A 27,202-nucleotide genomic window follows, 5' to 3' on the forward strand; every position below is an offset into this window, starting at 1 on the left:
CCTACAGCACTACAGTCCCCACAGTCCCTACCGCCCCCACAGTCCCCACCGACCCTACAGCCCCCACCGACCCTAAAGCCCCCACCGACCCTACAGCCCCCACCGCCCCTACAGTTCCCACAGACCCTACAGTCCCCTACAGAACCCAATAGAACCCTACAGTCCCAGACCGAACCCAACAGCACCCTACAGAACCCAACAGTCCCCTACAAAACCCTACAGTCCCCAACAGAACCCTACAGCACCCAACAGTCCCCTACAGAACCCTACAGCACCCAACAGAACCCTACAGCCCCCAACAGAACCCTACAGACCCCAACAGAACCCTACAGCCCCCAACATAACCCTACAGCCCCCAACAGAACACTACAGCCCCCAACAGAACCCTACAGCCCCCAACAGCACCCACAGCCTCAGAACCTCTCACCATTAGGCTGATTCACTGCCATGCACTCAAATCCACTGCAACACACAGACATAGTCTCAGCCCAAACACTGTTAGATCATCCACTCTGTCCTGTTAACATCACAACTCCTCACCCAGGGATGTTTTTAGCCCTAGTCTGTCGTAGTGGCTTAGTCTGGGGATGAGTGAGTGTGTTTCTTTGTGTGCTTTATTTTGCATTTGTTTTGCATGTTGTGACAGGATAGGGCTGTCTGCCGCGGGCCAGGCCAAGGGAGGGGAGGATGCCTGTCTGAGGGACGAGGGGAACAAACAGAGAGAGAGAGAGGCTGGATCATGACGACTAATTTCAGAACGAGGTGCAGTGCAGTGACCTACTGAGAGAGATCAACAACAGAGATGTGTGTGTGTGCGCGCGCGTGTGTGTGTAATACAGTGACCTCAAACCTGAAGCATTATTTACCTTTTCTAGTAAATCTGCATGGACTAACTTTGCAAAAGGTGTAAATTAACTTTTTTTCTTTTCAATCAATATTATTAATTTTTTTAGGGGGTATTATCAGCTTTAATATTGCAGATAGATTGTAACTTCCATCAATGTAATTATCTGCATCACTTCCAATCCCCCATATGTCCCCCAAATGTATTTAAATGTATTTGGCTAAGGTGTATGTAAACTTCCGACTTCAACTGTGTATATTATATATATATCTATATATACATATATATATACATATACATATATATATACATATACATATACATATACATATACATATACATATATATATATATATATATATATATATATATATATATAGATAGAAGTCAGAAGTTTACATACAGCCAAATACATTTAAACTCAGTTTTTCACAATTCCTGACATTTAATCCTAGTAAAGATTCCCTGTCTTAGGTCAGTTAGGATCAACACTTTATTTTAAGAATGTGAAATGTCAGAATAATAGTAGAGAGAATGATTTATTTCATCTTTTATTTCTTTCATCACATTCCCAGTGGGTCAGAAGTTTACATACACTCAATTAGTATTTGGTAGCATTGCCTTAAAATTGTTTAATTTGGGTCAAACGTTTCGGGTAGCCTTCCACAACCTTCCTACAATAAATTGAGTGAATTTTGGCCCATTCCTCCTGACAGAGCTGGTGTAACTGAGTCAGGTTTGTAGACCCCCTTGCTCGCACATGCTTTTTCAGTTCTGCCCACACATTTTCTATAGGATTGAGGTCAGCGCTTTGTGATGGCCACTCCAATACCTTGACTTTGTTGTCCTTAAGCCATTTTGCCACAACTTTGGAAGTATGCTTGGGGTCATTGTCCATTTGGAAGACCCATTTGCGACCAAGCTTTAAGTTCCTGACTGATGTCTTGAGATGTTGCTTCAATATATCCACATTATTTTCCTTCCTCATGATGCCATCTATTTTGTGAAGTGCACCAGTCCCTCCTCCAGCGAAGCACACCCACAGCATGATGCTGCCACCCCCGTGCTTCACGGTTGGGATGATGTTCTTCAGCCTGCAAGCTACCTCCCTTTTCCTCCAAACATAACAATGGTCATTATGGCCAAACAGTTCCATTTTTGTTTAATCAGACCAGAGGACATTTCTCCAAAAAGTATGATATTTTTCCCCATGTGCAGTTGCAAACCGTAGTCTGGCTTTTTTATGGCGGTTTTGGAGCAGTGGCTTCTTCCTTGCTGAGCGGCCTTTCAGGTTATGTCGATATAGGACTTATTTTACTGTGGATATAGATACTTTTGTACCTGTTTCCTCCAGCATCTTCACAAGGTCCTTTGCTGTTGTTCTGGGATTGATTTGCACTTTTCGCACCAAAGTACGTTCATCTCTAGGAGACAGAACGCTTCTCCTTCATGAGCGGTATGACGGCTGCGTGGTCCCATGGTGTTTATACTTGCGTACTATTGTTTGTACAGATGAACGTGGTAACTTCAGGTGTTTGGAAATTGCTCCCAAGAATGAACCAGACTTGTGGAGGTCTACAATTTTTTTTTCTGGGGTCTTGGCTGATTTCTTTTCATTTTCCCATGATGTCAAGCAAAGAGGCACTGAGTTTGAAGATGGGCCTAGATATACATCCACAGGCACACCTCCAATTGAATCAAATGATGTAAATTAGCCTATCAGAAGCTTCTAAAGCCATGACATCATTTTCCAAGCTGTTTAAAGACACAGTCAACTTAGTGTATGTAAACTTCTGACCCAATGGAATTGTGGGTCAGAGTTGGTTGAAAAACGAGATTTAATGACTCCAGCCTAAGTATATGCAAACTTCCAACTTCAACTGTTTATATATATATATATACACATACATATACAGTGGGGAAAAAAAGTATTAAGTCAGCCACCAATTGTGCAAGTTCTCCCACTTAAAAAGATGAGAGAGGCCTGTAATTTTCATCATAGGTACACGTCAACTATGACAGACAAAATGAGAAAAAAAAATCCAGAAAATCACATTGTAGGATTTTCAATGAATTTATTTGCAAATTATGGTGGAAAATAAGTATTTGGTCAATAACAAAAGTTTCTCAATACTTTGTTATATACCCTTTGTTGGCAATGACACAGGTCAAACGTTTTCTGTAAGTCTTCACAAGGTTTTCACACACTGTTGCTGGTATTTTGGCCCATTCCTCCATGCAGATCTCCTCTAGAGCAGTGATGTTTTGGGGCTGTCGCTGGGACACATGGACTTTCAACTCTCTCCAAAGATTTTCTATGGGGTTGAGATCTGGAGACTGGCTAGGCCACTCCAGGACCGTGAAATGCTTCTTACGAAGCCACTCCTTCGTTGCCCGGGCGGTGTGTTTGGGAACATTGTCATGCTGAAAGACCCAGCCACGTTTCATCTTCAATGCCCTTGCTGATGGAAGGAGGTTTTCACTCAAAATCTCACGATACATGGCCCCATTCATTCTTTCCTTTACAAGGATCAGTCGTCCTGGTCCCATTGCAGAAAAACAGTCCCAAAGCATGATGTTTCCACCCCCATGCTTCACAGTAGGTATGGTGTTCTTTGGATGCAATTCAGCATTCTTTGTCCTCCAAACACGACGAGCCTGGACATGTACTGGCTTAAGCAGGGGGACACGTCTGGCACTGCAGGATTTGAGTCCCTGGCGGCGTAGTGTGTTACTGATGGTAGGCTTTGTTACTTTGGTCCCAGCTCTCTGCAGGTCATTCACTAGGTCCCCCCGTGTGGTTCTGGGATTTTTGCTCACCGTTCTTGTGATCATTTTGACCCCACGGGGTGAGATCTTGCATGGAGCCCCAGATCGAGGAAGATTATCAGTGGTCTTGTATGTCTTCCATTTCCTAATAATTGCTCCCACAGTGGATTTCTTCAAACCAAGCTGCTTACCTATTGCAGATTCAGTCTTCCCAGCCTGGTGCAGGTCTACAATTTTGTTTCTGGTGTCCTTTGACAGCTCTTTGGTCTTGGCCATAGTGGAGTTTGGAGTGTGACTGTTTGAGGTTGTGGACAGGTGTCTTTTATACTGATAAGTTCAAACAGGTGCCATTAATACAGGTAACGAGTGGAGGACAGAGGAGCCTATTAAAGAAGAAGTTACAGGTCTGTGAGAGCCAGAAATCTTGCTTGTTTGTAGGTGACCAAATACTTATTTTCCACCATAATTTGCAAATAAATTCATTAAAAATCATACAATGTGATTTTCTGGAAAGAAAATTCTCAATTTGTCTGTCATAGTTGACGTGTACCTATGATGAAAATTACAGGCCTCTCTCAACTTTTTAAGTGGGAGAACTTGCACAATTGGTGGCTGACTAAATACGTTTTTTCTCCACTGTGTATATATATATATATATATTATATATATATATATATATATATATATACACACACACACACACACACACACACACACACACATACAAATACATTTACATAAATATATATATATACACATATCCTTTTTAAAAATATATTTCCCTTTATTACTTTCCAACCCCACCACCCCTTCCCTAATTGTAGTAAACTAGTGAACAACAATGCTTAGGCCTCTACTTCCAGCTTATACATACTATATACATTTTATGGACATAGTCAATTTTACAATAATTCTATTTTGTTTGTTTTTATTCCTGAACATCCTCTACCCTCAACCTCTCCGATCATTTTCATGATGTCCATCCGGTTTGCTTCTATATGCCATATCTTTCTAACTGTGCTCTTTCACAAAAGTTCTCAACCTATAACCCATATACTTATTATGGACACAGTATGCTTTGCATTAGTTATCTTGTTGTTATTAGTTATTGTTAGTTGTTATTAGTCCCATCCTTCAACTCCATTCAACACCACCCATCTATCTCTTAACACCATCCATATTGGATTTCTATTTGCCATATATTTTTCAACTGTACTGTGATGTTTTACAAAAGTTCTGAACCCTTCTATTCTCATTGTTTCTACAGATTGTAAATTGAAAATAAACATTTTGCTAAAAGTATTATTATATTATTGATCGATTGACTATGACTTTTCAGATCACCCAGTAGTGCTATCTGCAGGGTTAGCTCCAGGTAAATATTGCAATTCTTTAGCCATTCCTGGACCTGTGTCCAAAAACAAGCTACAAATGGACAGTACCAAAACAAATGATCTAACGTTTCTGTCTCTTCGCAGCAAAATCTGCAGAGCTGGGAAGATTGTATCCCTCATTTAAATAACATTCTATTGGTAGCAAGAATTGTATATAATAATTAAATTGAAAAATTCAAAGTTTTGAATCCAGCGTTGTTTTTGCGCATCAGTTTTTACATTTTACATTTTAGTCATTTAGCAGACGCTCTTATCCAGAGCGACTTACATGAGCAATTAGGGTTAAGTGCCTTGCTCAAGGGCACATCGACAGATTTTTCACCTAGTTGGCTCGGGGATTAGAACCAGCGACCTTTCGGTTACTGGCACAACGTTCTTAACCACTAAGCTACCTGCCGCCCCACTAAGCTACCTGCCGCCCCTCAGTTCATAAACACTATGCCATGGAATCGGTACGTCAAAAATCTCTTCCCAAACTATTTTGCAATCTATATGGGACGGCTGTCAACCCTTTGGTCCTTAAATGAAACAGGTATACTTTTTTATTTATCACAATTTTCTTTAACCAATTATGTTCTTTAAAGCAGGGCCGACAGACAAGTTCCTTACTTTTTCCCCCTTCCACTTTCCTCTTCCATTTTTGCAGTAACGCTGCAATTATTTGGTTGTAATTTTGGGTAGAGCAGACATTTCCATATGTTTTTGTTAGCTGCATGAGCGACAACACCACCAGTCCTACTTATGATATCATTTACGAAGATTATACCGTTTTAAACATTTTTTCAAAAAATAATGTTTTTTTAAATAAATTAGTATGTTTGAGTTTAACCACAATATTTGTTGCATTATTTGTTCTGTTGTTTCTGGAGGATTAAATTGAAATTGCAACCAACTTTCTATGGCTTGTTTTAGAAATAGTGATATTTGGGAGATTATTTCCTTTTCAAATAACTGAAAGTGAGAAGTTGTAATCTGAATAAAGGGAAAAAGGCCATTCTTGAACATTGGGTGAGACAATCTTACTAATTTGCTAGAGAACCAGTTCGGATTTAAGTATAAGTTTTGTATGACTGAAGCTTTTAGTGATAGGTCTAATGCTTTATTATTTAATAATTTCTGTCCTCCGAATTCATATTCATCAGACCATTTTATTGGTGAACTACATGGTAATGTAAAATTATGGGGAAAAAAGTGATCCAATACGTAATATTACATTTATCATAATTTGGTTGTAATCCAGAGTGGTTAGAAAATGTATCTAGATCCTCTATGAGACTGTGGAGGGATTCAAGTTGTAGATTTAAAAGAAAACATGAATCATTTTTGTACAATGACACCTTTGTTTTTAAGCCCTGGATTTCTAATCCCTTGATATAATTGTTGGATCTGATTTTAATAGCTAACATCTCGATGGCCATAATAAATAGATAGGCCGATAGTGGACAACCTTGTTTCACTCCTCTTGACAGTTTAAAACTTTTTGAGAAATAGCCATTATTTACTATCTTACACCTAGGGTTACTATACATGATTTTAACCCATTTTATAAGAGATTTTCCAAAATTGAAATGCTCCAGGCATTTATATATAAACCCCAGTCATACTTTATTAAATGCCTTTTCAAAGTTTGCTATGCATAGCAGGCCTGGTTTCCCAGATTTTTCATAGTGTTCTATTATTTACAGTACTATCGTCCATGTAAAAAAAACGGTTTGATTAGAATGAATAATGTCCGACAATACCTTTTTAATTCTATGAGCTATACATTTTGCTAGAATTTTTGCATCACAACACTGAGGTGTAAGGGGCCTCCAATTTTTTTAATGGACTGGATCTTTATATTTTCCACTGTTTCAGTAATAATGAAGTCAGACCTTCTTCTTGAGTGTCTGATAATCTACCATTTACATAGGAGTGGTTAAAACATGCTAATAACAGTCCTCTGAGTATATCAAAAAAGGTTTGGTATACCTCGACTGGTATGCCATCCAACCCTGAAGTTTTCCCGGACTTAAAGTATTTAACTGCATCCAGAAGTTCCTCCTCTGTAATTTCACCTTCACATGAGTCTTTCTGTATGGCTGTTAATTTTACATTATCAATAGAAAAATAATCTCTACAATTAGCTTCAGTTAGAGGAGATGGAGGCGACTGAAACGAAAACATATGCTTAAAGTACTTTGTTTCCTCCTTCAAAATATAATTAGGTAAATCATGGGTGACTCTGTCATTTGTAACCAGTTTCAAGAAATTATTTTTGGTAGCATTCTATGTTGAAGATAAAAAAAATAATTTGGTGCATTTTTCCCCATATTCCATCCAGTTTGCTTTATTTTTTATAATATATTACACTTGATCTTTCTTGAATAAGTTTCTCCATTTCTTTTAGTTTTTCCTCTAATTTATTCAGAGCCTCTATGTTACAGTTTTTATTGCTATCTATCTGTTCTGTTAGACCTTCGATTTCCTTTGTTAGTATGGACTCTTTTGACCTAAATTGCTTTCGAGATGAGTACTGAATTGCATGGCCTCTAAAGGCACATTTAAAAGTGTCCCATACAATAAGGGGATTTGCTGTACCTATGTTATTTAGGGAAAATATCTGTTATAAATTCCTCTGTCCTAGTTAAAAACAAGTTATCATCCAATAGGCTTTGATTAAATTTCCAATATCCTCGCACACGTGGAAATTCAGTAAGAGTAATGTATATGCCAATTATATGATGGTCCGACCACATTCTGTCCCCTATCAACACTTTTTAAACTTTTGGTGCCAACAATAATGACATAAGAAAGAAGTCAAGACGACTAGCTTGATTGAGTCTCCGCCATGTATAGGTGTAAATTAACTTAATGGGTTTTATGAGTGGACATAAACGATACGTTTGTCTTTTCTTGGCCATGCTAAATCTACACATTAAATGTTTTATAAAAATTAATTTTTTATTATAGATTACTCTAATATGTCCACTGGGCCCACTGTCGTAGTGACAGCAGTGAGAGAGACTGTAACCTTTGCTGGGCTGAGGGAGGTCTCCTCCTGCCTGCAGCATATGCCAGCTCCAACCATAGAATTACATATGAATTATAGGATCTCTATGGCTCCAACACCCTGCAGGCCACTGGGGTGTCATCCGCTCTCCCTCTCCCTCTCCCCACAGGGATGTCTGCTGCAGCCAGAGAAATTAAGCCAAAAGGGGGTAGACTAGGGCAACAACACTGACAGCTCTGCCTTGCCATTGGCCATTTGCATTTAGCCACATAGAGCACAGTCTGATTGGTCAGCGGTATGTAGAGTGCTGTCTGATTGGCCAGAGGTGTTGGTCAGTAGTGTCAGTGACAGCCCCATTGGTCACAGCTGTCAGTCAGCAGAGCTCACACATGGGCTCTCTTCTATGTTGTTGACACTGGGACAGATAAGAGAGTGTGTGTATATCCGATATGGTATCTTATTTTGGGAAAAACAATCCATGTATACGGTATGGTCCAAATACAGTATTGGACGTCAGCATTTGACGCCGGTCCTGTGTGCCTTCAATGTTAATTACTTTGATTAGGCTTCTTCTGCTGTTAAGGTGTTGTGGTGTTGTGATACTGCGTGCGCACACACACACACACACACACACACACTTAAATGGGAATAGAGGCAGTAGCTTTTGACAAGCTGGTCAAAACTAGTGCACTATATAGTGAATAGGGAGCCATTTTGGGACGCAGACATTTACAAAAAAGCGCCATACTAATTACTTACAAAGACAGACTAGAAAACATTTACATTTACATTTAAGTCATTTAGCAGACGCTCTTATCCAGAGCGACTTACAGTTAGTGAGTGCATACAACATTTTTTATTTATTTTTTCATACTGGCCCCCCGTGGGAATCGAACCCACAACCCTGGCGTTGCAAATGCCATGCTCTACCAACTGAGCGACATCCCTGCCGGCCATTCACTCCCCTCCTTATAAGAAATGTGCCTGCCTTGCTCATTTGGAATCACCTGAAAATGTGCCTGTGGCGATTCCTAAATGGATGACAATCGTGGGTGTTCAGTAAATGAATCCCTGTAGAAGCCTCACTCCCAGCCTTCAGCCCTAATGCAAATAAGATGGACTCATATCTCTCTCTCACACACACACACACCTCTGTCCACACCACTCCATAACACACCTCTGTCCACACCATTCCATAACACACCTCTGTCCACACCACTCCATAACACACCTCTGTCCACACTACTCCATAACACACCTCTGTCCACTCCACTCCATAACACACCTCTGTCCACACCACTCCATAACACACCTCTGTCCACACCACTCCATAACACACCTCTGTCCACACCACTCCATAACACACCTCTGTCCACACCACTCCATAACACACCTCTGTCCACACCACTCCATAACACACCTCTGTCCACACCACTCCATAACACACCTCTGTCCACACCACTCCATAACACACCTCTGTCCACACCACTCCATAATACACCTCTGTCCACGCCACTCCATAACACACCTCTGTCCACGCCACTTCATAACACACCTCTGTCCACTCCATAACACACCTCTGTCCACTCCATAACACACCTCTGTCCACTCCATAACACACCTCTGTCCACGCCACTCCATAACACACCTCTGTCCACGCCACTCCATAACACACCTCTGTCCACTCCATAACACACCTCTGTCCACTCCATAACACACCTCTGTCCACTCCATAACACACCTCTGTCCACGCCACTCCATAACACACCTCTGTCCATTCCATAACACACCTCTGTCCACACCACTCCATAACACAGCTCTGTCCACTCCTTAACACAGCTCTGTCCACTCCATAACACAGCTCTGTCCACTCCATAACACAGCTCTCTCTCATAAAGACACTTTCCACTCAATAAACCTCTGGCTGGGTGGGGGTATGCCGTTTTACATCCAAGCTGTTACATTACTACAGCAATACAGTACAGGACAGGTGATGATGTCAACACATTGTTGCTGTTGTCAGTGATGTAGCACACAGACAGCACAGATGTTGGTTAGTGGGATATGGCAAAGAGAGAAATGAGCTCTAGCATTTAACTAGCTAGTATTATTAACCATACTATTCCTTCTATAAGCTGAGCATAAGAGTGATGGAGAAAAAGACTCCCAAATAGTACCCTATTCTCTATATAGTGCACGACTTTTGACCAGAGTCCTATGAGCCCTCCAGAGCCCTGGTCAAAAGTAGTGCACTATATAGGGAATAGGGTTTCATTTGAGATGCACCCTAAGTCTGTAGTTCAGCGCTTATTTTAGCCAAGGGTTTGAGAGAGGTGACTGAAATTGATGGCAATCATAATTATCCAATAGAAGAAGGTCAAAATGGCCGCTCATCAATCAACTGTTTTTAGCCAGCATGAGCAACAGCTTCAAGTCGACTGAACCACTCCCATGGTCATCTATGACATCATGTCAGTACTGGCTTCTTTCTGCCCTTAAATAATCTGCTCCTGTCATTGACAGACTGGGGATGTTTTATCTATAACGTTTCTGGAGTGCCATCAACTCTAGTGGTAAAATACTACTGTCCTGAAGCGTTAAATTGCTGTGTTATAGCCGTATTGTATCTAATGGATGATATCCTAAAAAAATATTTATATATGCACAATATCAGGAAGAGACAACATAATCATACATTAAAGTCAATTACTCTTTCATATTGACTCATTTGATTGTAATTACATTCAGTCAATAAATAATTTAATCTTCAACAACGTATTTGTGATAAATTGATGCATTTCCAACCCAGGCTGATTGAACTGACCAACAGACATACACTGAGTATACCAAAAATGAGGAACACCTTCCTAATATTAAGTTGCACACATACACAATCCATGTCTTAAATTGTCTCAGGGCTTAAAAAACATCATTTAACCTGTCACCTCCCCTTCATCTACACTGATTGAAGTGGATTTAACAAGTGACATCAATAAGGGATCATAGCGTTCACCTGGTCTGGAAAGAGCAGGTGTTCTTAATGTTTTGTGTACTCAGTGTATACTTTTCTACTCTTCCTGATTGACTAGACATCAGATTACATACACACATGGGTGACACTGTATCAGTGAGTTAGTGAGGGGGGAGGAGGGGCAGGGACAGGCTGGAGGCATATCCACGCCTCTGGGGTGACGTTTCCCCTAGGTACAGATCTAGGATCAGTTTCCACTCCCCCAATCCTAACCTAAACAATTAGTGGGGAAAATGCTAAACTGACCCAAGATCACGACCAGGGACAATGTCACCCTACACCAATATTCAGGTGCACACACGCCACACACATACACAGTGCAGCGGAGCAGTCCCAGGCAGCTATGATTACCTTGGTGTCCTATATGTTCCTCACCTGGGGGAGTGTAGGCATCCATGGAGGACTGCACGACCAGGGAGCGGCGTTTGGAGGGCATGGGTACTGCCATCTTACCACGCTCCTTCTGTTTGGCCAGAGCCGCCTGCACAGCCTCTGTGTGGACATCTGCGAAACACACAGAGCAGGACAGACATGTTGGAAGACCTGGCACCAGAAACTCAACGATTTCAGGTTTATTCCAGGACAAATGAAATGAGTCAGTGTAACTTAAGTGAAACGAGTGGAATGTATATTTCACTAAACACTATATACTGTATATAATAAGAACAACAATTACAGAATATGTGTGTAGCTTAAGTATATTGTAGCTAAAGTATATTATTTTAGAAAAGCATAGGCCTAGAAGATTGGGATGAAATAATCACTGTGAATGTAGCTGAAATACTACTTCAGAAGTTCCACAGTGTATGTACAGTAACATGCAACGTTGTTCATTGCCGATACTCTCAAGGTGGTAGTTGTCTTTCTTCTACACGGGGGACTCCACCGCCGTTGGCTGCTCACAAAAGCAAGACGACGTCTCACACTATGTGGACTAATCTAATCAAACAAGAGGCTGAGAAAACATTGTGCCGTAATGTAACTTATAAAAGATCATAAAGAAAGAGTTTGGTTTTAGTGAGGAAAAACAATTGCCAGTAACCTATGCCCTTTATGTCTCGGTGCTTTAGTGGCCATGTTTAGTAATGGCCATTGAGAACAGACTCTGGTTGTATCCTAAATGGCACCCAATTCCCTTTATAGTGCACTACTTCTGTCTGGAGCCCTATGTACTCTGGTCAAAAGTACTGCACTATATAGGGAATAGGGTGCCATTTGGGATGCATCCAAAGCCTTTGTGGTTGTCATGTATTCTTTAATTCAACATTAATCCTGTTTTATAGGGCTGTATTCTAGGAACTTGCGTGCCCATTGGCTGCTCCCTCTATGGCTGGGTCTGAATAATGTCCCAATAACGTCTCCAGACAACTGAGGCTTAATGTGAGATCATTGTGTCCAGCCCTATAATAGGCTATTATTAAGAGCACCAATAGCTGTGTGTAAGGCTAAGCACTGGTAAAATACAACAAAAACCATGATTCAAACCAACAGGAAGTATTGTGCCATTTGGGACACAGAAAATATGTGTTTCTAAGACAAGGCTGGAACACAGTGCCAGAACCTGTGGCTGGTATGTTGAAGCAGAGTCATTTGTCTGCAGACCACAGAAATGATAAGCCTTTTGATAGAGAGAGCAAGAGCGAGAGCGAGAGCGAGAGAGAGAGAGAGAGAAATATAGGGAGAGAGCAAGACAGAGAGCGAGACAGAGAGAGAGAGGGAGACAGAGAGTGAAAGGGAGATAAATATAGGGAGAGAGAGAGAGACAGGGAGAGAGTGTGAGAGAGAAAGAGAGCGAGAGAGAACCTGGGGGGGGGGGGAGAGAGAGATGGATGAGTGGGTGGGTAATGAAGCAAGCTGTAGAGATGATAATAATAGAAGTGGTTCATTGGTCTAAATAAGAGTGATAAACATTAAACAGCATGGGGGGTAAATAAAAAGCTTGTTTTTATGCTATTAGCATTAATAGTAAGACTACTAAAAAACAAAGCTTTTGTTAAATCGGAATTATGTTACCACAAACCAAATTTAATTTAGTGTTTAAAATGCAGTGCTCCATTAGAGCTCCTATACTGTCCTATAGTAACTGCCTTTATGCTAGCTGGTTCTAATCCCCGAGCCAACTAGGTGAAAAATCTGTCGATGTGCCCTTCAGCAAGGCACTTAACCCTAATTGCTCCTGTAAGTCGCTCTGGATAAGAGCGTCTGCTAAATGACTAAAATGTAAATATAAATGTATTTAAGGAAGACAACTCACAGACCATAATGTGCTACCAGGTGCATAGTGAAAAAAGGGTACTCAATAAAAAGAGAAACTCCAGCATACTGGTAATAGTGTTTTTTTCTTATTTGTATTAAGTTGCCAACTGTATACCAAGAGCTTGAGGTTAGTGTTACTGTTGAAAGGTGTTTCTGGCGTACCTGATCTGTAGCGTTCGTCCCGGGAGCCAGAGGAGCGGCGGCGGTGGTAGCGAGAGGAGGAGCCGGGGGTGACAGGAGTTCTCCTCTCGTGGGGCACAGAAGGGTCCATCCCTGGGGTTGGAGAGGGAGAAGACAGAGTTACCTACAGTACAGCCTGACCACCATCCCCACTGCATCTGGTACTACAGTACAGCCTGACCACCATCCCCACTGCATCTGGTACTACAGTACAGCCTGACCACCATCAGCACTGCATCTGGTACTACAGTACAGCCTGACCACCATCAGCCTGACCACCATCCCCACTGCATCTGGTACTACAGTACAGCCTGACCCCCATCAGCCTGACCACCATCCCCACTGCATCTGGTACTACAGTACAGCCTGACCACCATCAGCCTGACCTCCATCAGCACTGCATCTGGTACTACAGTACAGCCTGACCACCATCAGCACTGCATCTGGTACTACAGTACAGCCTGACCACCATCAGCCTGACCTCCATCAGCACTGCATCTGGTACTACAGTACAGCCTGACCACCATCAGCCTGACCTCCATCAGCACTGCATCTGGTACTACAGTACAGCCTGACCCCCATCAGCACTGCATCTGGTACTACAGTACAGCCTGACCACCATCCCCACTGCATCTGGTACTACAGTACAGCCTGACAACCATCAGCCTGACCTCCATCAGCACTGCATCTGGTACTACAGTACAGCCTGACCACCATCAGCACTGCATCTGGTACTACAGTACAGCCTGACCACCATCAGCCTGACCACCATCCCCACTGCATCTGGTACTACAGTACAGCCTGACCACCATCAGCCTGACCTCCATCAGCACTGCATCTGGTACTACAGTACAGCCTGACCACCATCAGCCTGACCACCATCAGCACTGCATTTGGTACTACAGTACAGCCTGACCACCATCAGCACTGCATCTGGTACTACAGTACAGCCTGACCACCATCAGCCTGACCACCATCAGCACTGCATTTGGTACTACAGTACAGCCTGACCCCCATCAGCCTGACCTCCATCAGCACTGCATCTGGTACTACAGTACAGCCTGACAACCATCAGCCTGACCTCCATCAGCACTGCATCTGGTACTACAGTACAGAGGCATTTCCCATGGGTGGTACAGAGAGAACACTGCAGAATCTAATGTGCGTTTTTTACACTTTTTTGGGGGATACTAGTTGTTTCTGCCAAAACCAGCACCTGGATCTATACACACTGCTGTGCACAGGGGTTTCTCTTTATTTTGTGCACGGCAGACACTAGCCTATCAAAGATGGTATTATGAGTATATAGTGGTGTAATATACAGTAAAATGATCTAATGAATAGATGGATAATGAAAAATAAAGAAAATGAAATCATTATACTGTCTGCATCAAACTGAGTATCAGCATTATTTATTCTGACGGGCACCTCAACTCAACTTCATTTCACAATAGACTGTGAAACATCAAAGGACATTATTCTAGTTTGTCTGGCAAGAGATTGTTAGGCTCTGTTTAATCTATCAGGGGACTGGGTCACTCAGCCTCTCATTTTTGAATCCCAAATGGCAACCTATTCTCTACATAGTGCACTACTTTTGAGCACAGCCCTATGGGTCCTGGTCAAAAGTAGTGCCGTATATAGAGAATAGGTTGCCATTTGGGACACAAACAGCCTCTCATTGTCAATTACAGCACAGTGGCAATCAGCCCCTAAACCTGAACCTCAGCATGGAGCTCTCTGGATGGGATGATTTTCAGGGTAAATCCTGGGCTGTGGACACACAGAAACCAAACAAACAAATACCCAACAGTTACAATAATTCCACTCTTGAAGACAGTCTGCTAGCTAGACAACACAAAGCTAGTGATCGATGACTGAAGCTACAATGGCTACATTACAGCACAACCACAGAAGGTACATCTCAGGTTCACAACAAAGAAACACTGAGCCACTCACTTCCCAGTCCTCAACACCAAAGCTCCAAGCAGCGGTCTGAGCAATGCAGCAGCTTGTAATACTGTAGGTAAGTTTCCCATAAAGTGGATTACTTTCTGCTGGGCAATAACAGCCATTGGTTTAGCACTGAGACACATGATAGATGGAGGATACCAATCCCTCTTTCTCCCTGTAGATTACCAGTACATGTACCCCCCCCCCCCCCCCCACACACACACACACCTTAAAGGAAATCAATCGGTCTCATCTGTTCTCCATCCGCCTCACACAGGGAAAGATGCTAAATTCTATAAGAGGCTCGATGGAGGAGTCTGATCACAATAGTGCTGCACTCGTCTTCTCCACTGACAAACAGTGTTATTTAGGAGGACAGTCTACCGCTATGCTGAAATAACAACCTACGTAGTTTGGTAAAGATTTCCGAAAGGTGTTTTAAGCTCAGAAATCCAATCCTGAAGAATCTGCTAAAGCCAGTGTGCAATGTAACTGTTCCCCCTTAGGGGAGTCCCCTATAATAGGGTTTGAATTATAGCTACCTGTAGTACACAGAGATACTGGGTGATAGATATCAATGGTTTACTGCCAGATAACACTCCATAAACCTAGAATGGCTTGAGTCGAAGCTAGATAGAGAAAGTTTGTTGCTGGTGGGGTTCTAAATGGTAATACACATGCACACATAGTAACACACTCTCTGATACACTAGTCCGAATTTAACCTCGTTTTGGGGAATCCCCTGATGAATGTACATCTTACAACCCCATTAAGTTAGTTTGTAATGGACCTTCCCTTCCCAATCATGATTAGATTCCATTTGAGACCAGTACAGTATCTGTTTTATGTACATGCGCAGACTCACTGTGGTGCACTTGGCTAGAGGGGAAACAATCATCCCAGTACTGGTGTAACGGTCTGCTGTCTCAGCCTTTTATTGACTTGAGACAAGCGTGATGCGAATGCCTGGTCTCATGGGAGGGTAGCAAAATTTCAGTAACTATGCCAACATTTCCAGGTTTTCCAGAAATCCTGGTTAGAGAATATTCAAGGATTTCCTGTTTATTCCCTTCTGAATCCGTGATTTTTCCAACTGGGACTTCTGGAGAACCTTGGAATTTTGGGAAAGTTACCGGAATTTTGCAACCCTAGTCAGAGGCCAGGCGTTCGCATGACACTGACCTTTCTAACGGTTCTGCAGTTGGAGTGTGTACTAGTGGTTATTAGATTCCTGAGTAACGGTTAATCTCACAATGGATTAATAGTCTGAATCCCAAATGGCACCCTATTCCCTATATAGTGCACTTCTTGACTAAAACCCTATGAGCCCTGGTTAAAATCAATGCACTCAAAATAAGTGCACTATATAGGGAATAGGGTGCCATTTGAGACAAAGCCATGGACAGCTCAGCCTGAATACTAGAACAGACCCACAGCCTTTCTAAGGCATGAACAGCACTGAAATGAATGTGATATCTGCTGCTGTTACACCTGTAACACTACGGTAGGTTTGCAGGGAATGTGATGGCTCCGTTTTGGATGAGAGATTTTACAGCACTTAGCTATCATAGAAAACTTAATGGGGCATGCTCTTTATTGGGCAGGTGTTGTGTTCAGAGGGACATAATGTGATGAGCTACAGGAGGTTATGTGTAATGGAGGGCCTCATGTTCATTATCCATGTCTCTTTATAGGCACAATGAGTGGACATGGGGGCATCTTTTAGACTAGCCAGTTTTTTTACACTCATAGCTACTTTCAGACATAGTAGGGAATAAGGTGTCATTTGGGACGCTTCCTAAGTGTATTACATTTGACGTATTATGTTCAATGGGATATAAAGCAGGAATCCGCATGTCATGGGCGACCCTATGCCACCCCACCTCTTGTATAGTGTTTTCACTTTGAACGAAAACAAGGGCTGAGCCCTGAGACGCCTTGGGATGGCATTCTGGGCAAGGTGTGTCTTTGCGTTAAATCCCTAATTACCTTGCTGCAATGGCCACGGAGCGATAGTGAAAGTCAATTGCTAGCTAACAAACACAGAGCAAACGAAGCCAACAAGCTAGCTAACCTTGCAGATAAACTGTCACTGTAGCAGGGACAAAAGAAACAAGTATCATTCTTGGTTCTTCGATCTGAATCAACTCGACCCCAAAAGAGAAATATAAGGGAGAAAAAGACTGCTCATGACCAATCCAGAAACTGGAAAAACAATGGAATTCATTTTGAAAGGTGGAAGAGTGACACCGAAATGGCCACCGTTCTCATTGACTGGTAACGTTAGGTAAGTGTTGGGTTGCGTTTTTAACCTGCTAGCTATGTTAGCTGCTAACCTTGGTGTGTTCAGTGTTCAAGCTGATCGGTGAAACCTGAATGATGTAAAAAGTGCCTTAGGTTAGGCTATTTGATCAGAGAAACCTGCATGATGTAAAAACTTTTAGGTTAGGCTATTTGATCTGAGAAACCTGCATGATGTAAAAAGTGTCAGTCTCATTACATTGTCATACATTTTATCTCCAGCCTGTAGGCTACAGAAAAGGTCACATACTTTTTCTACCATATCCTATATCTGCTACATGATTTATGTTAGATTAATTTTTTGATGGATGTTGGTGGAGCGCCCCAGCGATGCGTCTCTCCAACAGAACCCTGGAGAGACGAGCTGGGAATGGACAAGCAAAATATATTGCGCCCCTGCCTTTGACAAAATGGGTACTGCTTATCAGAGGCTGGCGTCAACGCTCACCTAAAAAGCCCTTATCTTATGCCACAGAGAAATTGTAATTGTTTTGGGGCAGAATTATGTGAGGTTTTATGTGTTGTTGTTGGAAGTGTGTCTCGGTCAGTTTAGCTCAGAAAATGCCGCCCTCATCAATCTGCCGCCATAGGCGGCCACCTAATCCTGCCTAATGAGCGGGCCGGCCGTGTGTAGACACCATACAGCATGATATTCACTCACACGCACTTCATCTAAGCGGTCTGCTGCCATACCTTCTTACGGTTCATGCCAAGTGGCCTAGATTTGCTTGGATTCAATGGATTCAGCGTATGGGCAGTTAAAATACAGTGGGGGAAAAAAGTATTTAGTCAGCCACCAATTGTGCAAGTTCTCCCACTTAAAAAGATGAGAGAGGCCTGTAATTTTCATCATAGGTACACGTCAACTATGACAGACAAAATTAGATTTTTTTTTCTCCAGAATATCACATTGTAGGATTTTTAATGAATTTATTTGCAAATTATGGTGGAAAATAAGTATTTGGTCACCTACAAACAAGCAAGATTTCTGGCTCTCACAGACCTGTAACTTCTTCTTTAAGAGGCTCCTCTGTCCTCCACTCGTTACCTGTATCAATGGCACCAGACGTGTCCCCCTGCTTAAGCCAGTACGTCCAGGCCCGTCTGAAGTTTGCTAGAGTGCATTTGGATGATCCAGAAGAGGATTGGGAGAATGTCATATGGTCAGATGAAACCAAAATATAACTTTTTGGTAAAAACCCAACTCGTTGTGTTTGGAGGACAAAGAATGATGAGTTGCATCCAAAGAACACCATACCTACTGTGAAGCATGGGGGTGGAAACATCATGCTTTGGGGCTGTTTTTCTGCAAAGGGACCAGGACGACTGATCCGTGTAAAGGAAAGAATGAATGGGGCCATGTATCGTGAGATTTTGAGTGAAAACCTCCTTCCATCAGCAAGGGCATTGAAGATGAAACGTGGCTGGGTCTTTCAGCATGACAAAGATCCCAAACACACCACCCGGGCAACGAAGGAGTGGCTTCGTAAGAAGCATTTCAAGGTCCTGGAGTGGCCTAGCCAGTCTCCAGATTTCAACCCCATAGAAAATCTTTGGAGGGAGTTGAAAGTCTGTGTTGCTCAGCGACAGCCCCAAAACATCACTGCTCTAGAGGAGATCTGCATGGAGGAATGGGCCAAAATACCAGCAACAGTGTGTGAAAACCTTGTGAAGACTTACAGAAAACGTTTGACCTGTGTCATTGCCAACAAAGGGTATATAACAAAGTATTGAGAAACTTTTGTTATTGACCAAATACTTATTTTCCACCATAATTTGCAAATAAATTCATTAAAAATCCTACAATGTGATTTTCTGGATTTTTTTTCTCATTTTGTCTGTCATAGTTGACGTGTACCTATGATGAAAATTACAGGCCTCTCTCATCTTTTTAAGTGGGAGAACTTGCACAATTGGTGGCTGACTAAATACTTTTTTTCCCCACTGTATGTATTGGAGACACATTTCACAGAAGAACAAATGGGTCAGCCTCTCCCTCCATCAGTGGGTGTTTGTCCCAAATTGCACCATATTCATATGGCTCTTGTCAAAAGTAGTGCACTTCAAAGAGAATAGGGGGCTTCTGGTCAAAAGTAGTTCACTATGTAGGGAATAGGGTGCCATTTGGGACAAATCCCTATACACACACGTACACATGGATTTTGTGTTGTAGATATGTGGTAGTAGAGTAGTGGCCTGAGGGCACACACTTAATATGTTGTGAAATCTGTTGTGAATGTATTGTAATGTCTTTAAAAAAGTATAACTTCCTTAATTTTGCTGGACCCCAGGAAGAGTAGGTGCTGCCTTGGCAGCAGTTAATGGGGATCCATATTAATACAAATCAGTGGGTCTGTGTCTGTCTGCTAGCAGTAGCAGCTGCCACTGTACATACTGTAGCATGAAGAATAATAACGTTTTTTAAATAATGTTTCTTGCAGGCTGCCTGTCTCCATTCTGTGGGAGCCATCCGGTCCACATCACCCAGTGCTGTGTCCCAAATGGCACCCTATTCCCTATTTATTGCATTACTTTTGACCCTGGCCCATAGTAGTGCACTATTTAGGGAATAGGGTGCCATTTGGGACACATACAGTGCCTTGCTGAGGAATGAGGATGACCCCCTGCCGTTAAGGCTCTGGATACCAGACATTTGTATACCTCTGCAGAACCTTGCTCCCACCCCGCTCACTCTATTCCGATCCCCAACACACACAGACACACACACACCCTCAGTAAAGGCATACCGTACCTGTTACTGTACTGCTTTTATAGCACTAGTCAGGGAATAAAATAAAAGAGCAATTAAGATTTCCTCCAATGGCATTGGTAGAACAGGGGTGTTAAACATGTGTCCTGGGGCCGTTGGTGACCTGCCGTCTGATGGAATGTAACCCAGACAGCGTTCTAAATGACACCCTAGTCCCTTTATAGTGCATTACTTTTGAACAGGGCCCATAAGGATCAGGTAGTGCATTATATTGGGAATAGGTACCATTTGGGACACAGACCCTCACTTTATCAATTAAATTCACAAAGCATTCACAGAAAATGCAGTTGAGGCCATTCTTATACAGTACTCCAGCTGGGTCAATAATGAGCCATTCTTCTGACCATATTTATTTTCCAAAATGGCCTGTTGGATAACATAACTTGGATACTCCTGTTGTAGAACATCCCATACATCAGTTAGAGGAGTATAGCTGAGCTGAACTGCAACCCACACTTCCATTACAGTAACGTTTTGCTTAATTTGGTGCAAATGGAATGAAATGGAAAATGAATGAAAACAAATTGAAAACTGAAAGAATGTAACATCCACTGTTCCTCTGTCTTTCATTAACTTGCATTCCCTCCTGGTGAGAACATTATTAGTTAGGCTAGGTCTGTAAGATTATATTAGTTAAGTCTAGTCTATGACTAAAATAAATAAGCAAGAGTTAGGCCCTTGTATATTTGGACTAATAAGAATGAATCAGTAATTTCCCCCACTAGTCTTGAACCTATATACACCCAGTGACTTGGGAGGGCAGAAAATCTGAGTTGATTATTGTATTAGACAACAAGCTTTGGGTTTGAGGTATGCAGTCTATTTCACAAAACAAAGACCTCCATTCCAGAATCCAGATAAACCCAGAACTCTATTCCAGAATCCATCACTGTTTCAGATTAGTTGAGACATACACGGTTAGTGTTTTGATTGGAGGAGTGGTATTTACCTTTACCTGGTGCCTGAGGGAGGAAGGCCCCAATTAATTTGGATCTCTTCTTTTCATAGCCTTTCTGTGTGATGTCACCTGCCAAAGGAGGAAAGGAAAACTACCGTTAGTGAAACGGAAGAGCGTTCTTATTTCTTTCTCTAGGGCTCTTATTCAGACTCAGATCTGCCTGCTGTTGCTGCTACTGCACCACACTATCCATGGCATCAGCAGATGACAGCATACACAGGTTAAACTGGTTGGTTAATCACTGCTACGCTTTGTCTTTTTTTATGCTGAACAAGGAGCAGATGGGTGTTTAGAGCTAGGTTGGACAAACAGGAATCGACAGGGATAGAACAAGAGTATGAGTGAGGGAGGGAGGAGGGGGTGAGAAACAAGGAAGGAGAGAAGTACAGGTTGGGTAGTAGCTAGATCGCTAGCTGGAATATGTAGTGCATGCAGTGACTGTAGTGAGTGTCAGTAATGAATGAGACCGAGCCCCAGCTGCCAGCGTGTATTACCCATCAAGGCCTGGCGCCCTCACAGCCCTGGCCATCACACAGGTAATTAGGAGGGGATTGGCTGGGGACGGAGAGATGGAGGGAGGGGGATAGGAGAGGGCCTGGCTTGGGGACGGAAGGAGAGGGAGGATAAGAGAGGGCCTGGATGCTACCGTCACAGGGGATCTGGCTTCTCTAAACATGGACATATTAGCTGTCTGAAGCTCTCAGAGCAGTGGAAGCAGATGTTAGTGACTGTGTGTGTAGTTGGCAAAGTCACTTTGATTGAACTCAATGACCGATGTGGATAAAAAATGAGCAGCAGCAGGCTGGCAGTGAGATGAGGAAGGAAGGAAGGAGTAAACATGGTAATTTAGCTCAACCAACCAACCACAGCAGAACCTTGATGACATTGATGAGTTTAACAACTAGGGCTGTCTCCAACAACAAACAAATCTTGGTCGACCGAGAGTCGTCCTGTTCTTTTGACCAATCAATTGGCCGAAATGTTTAAAATTATCTTTCCATATATAGACAGACACACCCTATGTGTTTGAACAAAATCAACTACTGTCTGATGCTTTAAGCACACTGTTTGATTAAATAATTAAGACACACAAATGACTCAAGAAAGAGCCCGCTGGTCACACTGTGTAAAAAAAAGAAAATAACAGCGAGTGCCTGTGTGACTGGCACACGTTGTCTCTCTCTCCTCCCTACTGTAGCGAAAAGGCACCACAGCACAGCAAGTGTTTATTGCGCTGTCCGTGCTGAAGCTGCAACATCATTTCAGCCATTTAGTTTCTTACTTGTTTCAGACTCAAATGTTCTGTTACCGAAACGTTCCCTATTCCCTCAACCCTTGCTCTCTTTACGTGAAACATGTAAGCATCGCATGCATGTGACCAATAGGGCCTGACCTATAGCCTATCATAATCACATCAATAAATTGGTTATAAACTCCGAACACAGTAATGTCGACAGCAAAATGGATGCGGAGGAAGTGAAAAAGAAACTCGTAACGGGCAAATGTTTACTGGTTACTCAGGAGGGAAAGGGGAAGTCAGATCTGTGGAATACATTAGACGTAGGTTGTGGAACCTACTGGAGATCAAGAAAAACGAGGGTATAGGAGCAAGCTTTGCGTGAGTATTATGTGTGCCAAACAGTTGCTGTTAGATTACAATATTACACTTTTTTCTGACCATTTGGAACAGTGTTAACACTAAATAAATAAGTGTATCAGAGAGTCTGTTCTAACGAAAAAAAAGATGAATAAAGCATTTATTACAGAAGACTAAAAACATTTGCGGTTTATTTTTGTTTAGGATAATTATTCAAAGCTACCTTTGTTATTAAAATTGTAACTAAAATGCTTGATTGCATTTCAAAGCATGAATGTCTCGTATGCTGTGTGATGGCATGAACAAAATTAATGTTTGATTGATACAGTAGCCTATATATTGAAATATAGGCCTAAGTAAGTTACGGTATTAAGACAAAACAGGACGCGCTCTTAGGCCTACAGCTCGATGGTGGTTATACAAGGCTACTATACAAAGTCAACTAATGATAACGACAATACTTATTATTATAATGATGATCATAATAATTGTAATAAGAAGGAGATCAAGAAAAAGGAGGGTATAGGAGCGAGAGCTGCGTGCATATTATGTGTGACAAAAAGGTGATGTTAGATTACAATATCATTCCTGCCTGTTTGGAACAGAGTAAACAACACTAAACAAATAAGTAATACCAGTTTGTTCTAATGAAAGAAATGTGTAAAGCCTTTATTACAGCATAGCAAAGATTCAAAATAGCAGAATCTGTGAAATTGCTTTAGCCGACATTTTGTCTGGCTGGGCCACTCAAAGACATTCAGAGACTTGTCCTGAAGCCACTCCCGCATTGTCTTGGCTGTGTGCTTAGGGTCGTTGTCCTGTTGGAAGGTGAACCTTCACCCCAGTCTGAGGTCCTGAGCACTAGAGCAGGTTTTCATCAAGGATCTCCCTGCACTTTGCTCCATTCATCTTTGCCTCGATCCTGACTAGTCTCCCAGTCCCTGCCGCTGAAAAACATCTCCACAGCATGATGCTGCCACCACCATGCTTCACCGTAGGGAGGGTGCCAGGTTTCCTCCAGACATGATGCTTGGCATTCAGGCCAAAGAGTTCAATCTTGGTTTCATCAGACCAGAGAATCTTGTTTCACATGGTCTGAGAGTCTTTAGGTGCCTTTTGGCAAACTCCAAGCGGGCTGCCATGTGCCTTTTACTGAGGAGTGTCTTCTGTCTGGCCACTCTCCCATAAAGGCCTGATTGGTGGAGTGCTGCAGAGATGGTTGCCCTTCTGGAAGGTTCTCCCATCTCCACAGAGGAACTCTGTAGCTCTGTCAGAGTGACCATCGGGTTCTTGGTCACCTCCCTGACCAAGGCCCTTCTTCCCCGATTGCTCAGTTCCATTTAAGAATGATGGAGACCACTGTGTTCTTGGGGACCTTCAATGCTGCATACATTTTTTGGTACCCTTCCCCAGATCTGTGCCTCGACACAATCCTGTCTCGGAGCTCTACAGACAATTCCTTCGACTTCATGCTCTGACATGCATTGTCAACTGTGGGACCTTATATAGACAGGTGTGTGCCTTTCCAAATCATGTCCAATATATTGAATTTACCACAGGTGGACTCCAATCAAGTTATAGAAACATCAAGGATGATCAATGGAAACAGGATGCACCTGAGCTTAATTTCGAGTCTCATAGCAAAGGGTCTGAATACTTATGTAAATAAGGTATTTTTGTTTTTAATTTTTTATATTTTATATTGCGACTAAAGAAATCTCGGTTGACCAACAGCCTATTGACCAGTTGACTAAATGGGGTCAGCCCTATTAACGACATTGATGACACTGATGTGTTTAACAACATTGATGGCACTGATGAGTTTAACAACATTGATGGCACTGATGTGTTTAACAACATTGATGGCACTGATGTGTTTAACAACATTGATGGCACTGATGTGTTTAACAATATTGATGACAACATGTGCCTGACAGAGACGATCCAAGCAGCAACTACCCATACAGTGGTGTGAAAAAGTGTTTGCCCCCTTCCTGATTTGTTATTTGTTTGCATGTTTGTCACACTTAAATGTTTCAGATCATCAAACAAATTTAAATATTAGTCAAAGATAACACAAGTAAACACAAAATGCAGTTTTGAAATGAAGGTTGTTATTATTAAGGGAAAACAAAATCCAAACCTACATTGCCCTGTGTGAAAAAGTGTTTGTCCCCCCTGTTATAACACAACTCACCTGTGGTTTATCACACCTGAGTTCAACTCCTCTAGCCACACCCAGGCCTGATTACTGCCACACCTGTTCTCAATCAAGGAATCACTTAAATAGGACCTGCCTGACAAAGTGAAGTAGACCAAAATATCCTCAAAAAGCTAGACATCATGCCGAGATCAAAAGAAATTCAGGAACAAATGAGAAAGAAAGTAATTGAGATCCATCAGTCTGGAAAAGGTTATAAAGCCATTTCTAAAGCTTTGGGACTCCAGCGAACTACAGTGAGAGCCATTATCCACAAATGGCGAAAACATGGAACAGTGGTGAACCTTCCCAGGAGTGGCCGGCCGACCAAAACTACCCCAAGAGCGCAGCGACGACTCATCCAAGAGGTCACAAAAGACCCCACAACAACATCCAAAGAGCTGCAGGCCTCACTTGCCTCAGTTAAGGTCAGTGTTCATGACTCCACCATAAGAAAGAGACTGGGCAAAAATGGGGCAGACTAGAGGGAGGCAGAGTGGGAAAGGAAGAGGGAGGAGGCAGAGGTAGATCAGAGGGAGGAGGCGGGTTGAGGCAGAGGGAGGAGGCGGGTTGAGGTAGAGGGAGGAGAAGATTTGAGGTAGAAGGAGGAGAAGGGTTGAGGCAGAGGGAGGAAGCGGGTTGAGGCAGAGGGAGGAGGCGGGTTGAGGCAGAGGGAGGAGGCGGTTTGAGGCAGAGGGAGGAGGCGGGTTGAGGCAGAGGGAGGAGGCGGGTTGAGGCAGAGGGAGGAGAAGGGTTGAGGCAGAGGGAGGAGGCGGGTTGAGGCAGAGGGAGGAGAAGGGTTGAGGCAGAGGGAGGAGGCGGGTTGAGGCAGAGGGAGGAGAAGGGTTGAGGCAGAGGGAGGAGGCAGGGCACATGGTACTAATTAGCGTCTCCAGTAGGAGAGCTCCCACCCCAGTGGGACCATAGACACAGCAGCGCAGCAGGGACTGGTAAACATATTAATATTTAACCACACTACCAGGGTCTCTATACCAGCCCAGTCTGGTTGAACAGAAGGCTATCTGGAAGGAGGTCTGACCTTGTCTCAGGCATACAGAGTGGATGGATACACACGTGGAGAAGTCCGCACCAATGCATGTAGTGGACACACACACACGGCATGCCAAAGTACCATGAATGAATAGGGGTAATTCCACGCTATGACTCAGATGTTTGACTTTCAAATGTATGCCGAACAAAAACCATTGATTTCAAAGTTTAACAAACATGCACAAGGACTACTTTTCACAATTTCCCCTGAAAATGTTATATAAACTAATTTAGTGGAAGAACTGTGCAGATGCAAACTTTTGGAACAGAGTTACGGTAAAATCTGTCAAGATTTTTATGCGGCCACGTTTTCCCAAAAACTATGTTAAGTATCTGCTCCGAGTTAAGATTCAAAGATGTCTGCAGCAACAATGGGCATAGCCGTAACTACATATGAGAACACAGAAGTTTCTAATTTAGAAAAAAAATCAAATAATAATTATATACACTATATATACAAACGTATGTGAACACCCCTTCAAATTAGTGGATTCGGCTAGTTCAGCCACACCCGTTGCTGACAGGTGTATAAAATTGAGCACACTGCCATGCATTCTCCATAGACAAACATTGGCAGTAGAATGGCCTTACTGAAGACCTCAGTGGCACCGTCATAGGATGCCACCTTTCCAACAAGTCATTTCGTCAAATTTCTGTCCTGCTAGAGCTGCCCCAGTCAACTTTAAGTGCTGTTACTGTGAAGTGGAAACGTCTCGGAGCAACAACAGCTCAGCCGCAAAAGTGGTAGGCCACACAAGCTCACAGAACGGGACCGCCGAGTGCTGAAGCGTGTAATATCTTAAAGATACAGTATGTGGGTTTTTGGTAACGGAATTACAAGACAAGGCAATATTTCTTAAACTTACAGAAGGAAACAATTTCCCCCAAACTAAATATAATTAAGTGA

General features: G+C 42.6%; 1 protein-coding gene across 6 annotated transcripts in view; it reads right to left on the reverse strand.

Annotated features, from left to right (window-relative positions):
• Positions 1–27,202, reverse strand: part of LOC121580881 (disco-interacting protein 2 homolog C-like) — a 227,888-nt gene that overhangs the window by 81,343 nt on the left and 119,343 nt on the right. For 4 of the 6 annotated variants that reach the window (XM_041896003.2, XM_041896004.2, XM_041896006.2 and 1 more), the window contains exons 2-4: positions 21,440–21,517; positions 13,449–13,559; positions 11,382–11,534 (exon numbers count right to left, since the gene is read on the reverse strand). In XM_041896003.2, coding sequence (XP_041751937.2) covers positions 11,382–11,534; positions 13,449–13,559; positions 21,440–21,517 — 342 coding nt within the window. The remainder of the gene's footprint in view (positions 1–11,381; positions 11,535–13,448; positions 13,560–21,439; positions 21,518–27,202) is intronic. The other 2 variants (XM_041896007.2, XM_041896005.2) reach the window with 1 other exon arrangement.

This window comes from Coregonus clupeaformis, chromosome 14 (genome assembly GCF_020615455.1).
Source record: "Coregonus clupeaformis isolate EN_2021a chromosome 14, ASM2061545v1, whole genome shotgun sequence".
NCBI classification, from domain to species: domain Eukaryota; kingdom Metazoa; phylum Chordata; class Actinopteri; order Salmoniformes; family Salmonidae; genus Coregonus; species Coregonus clupeaformis.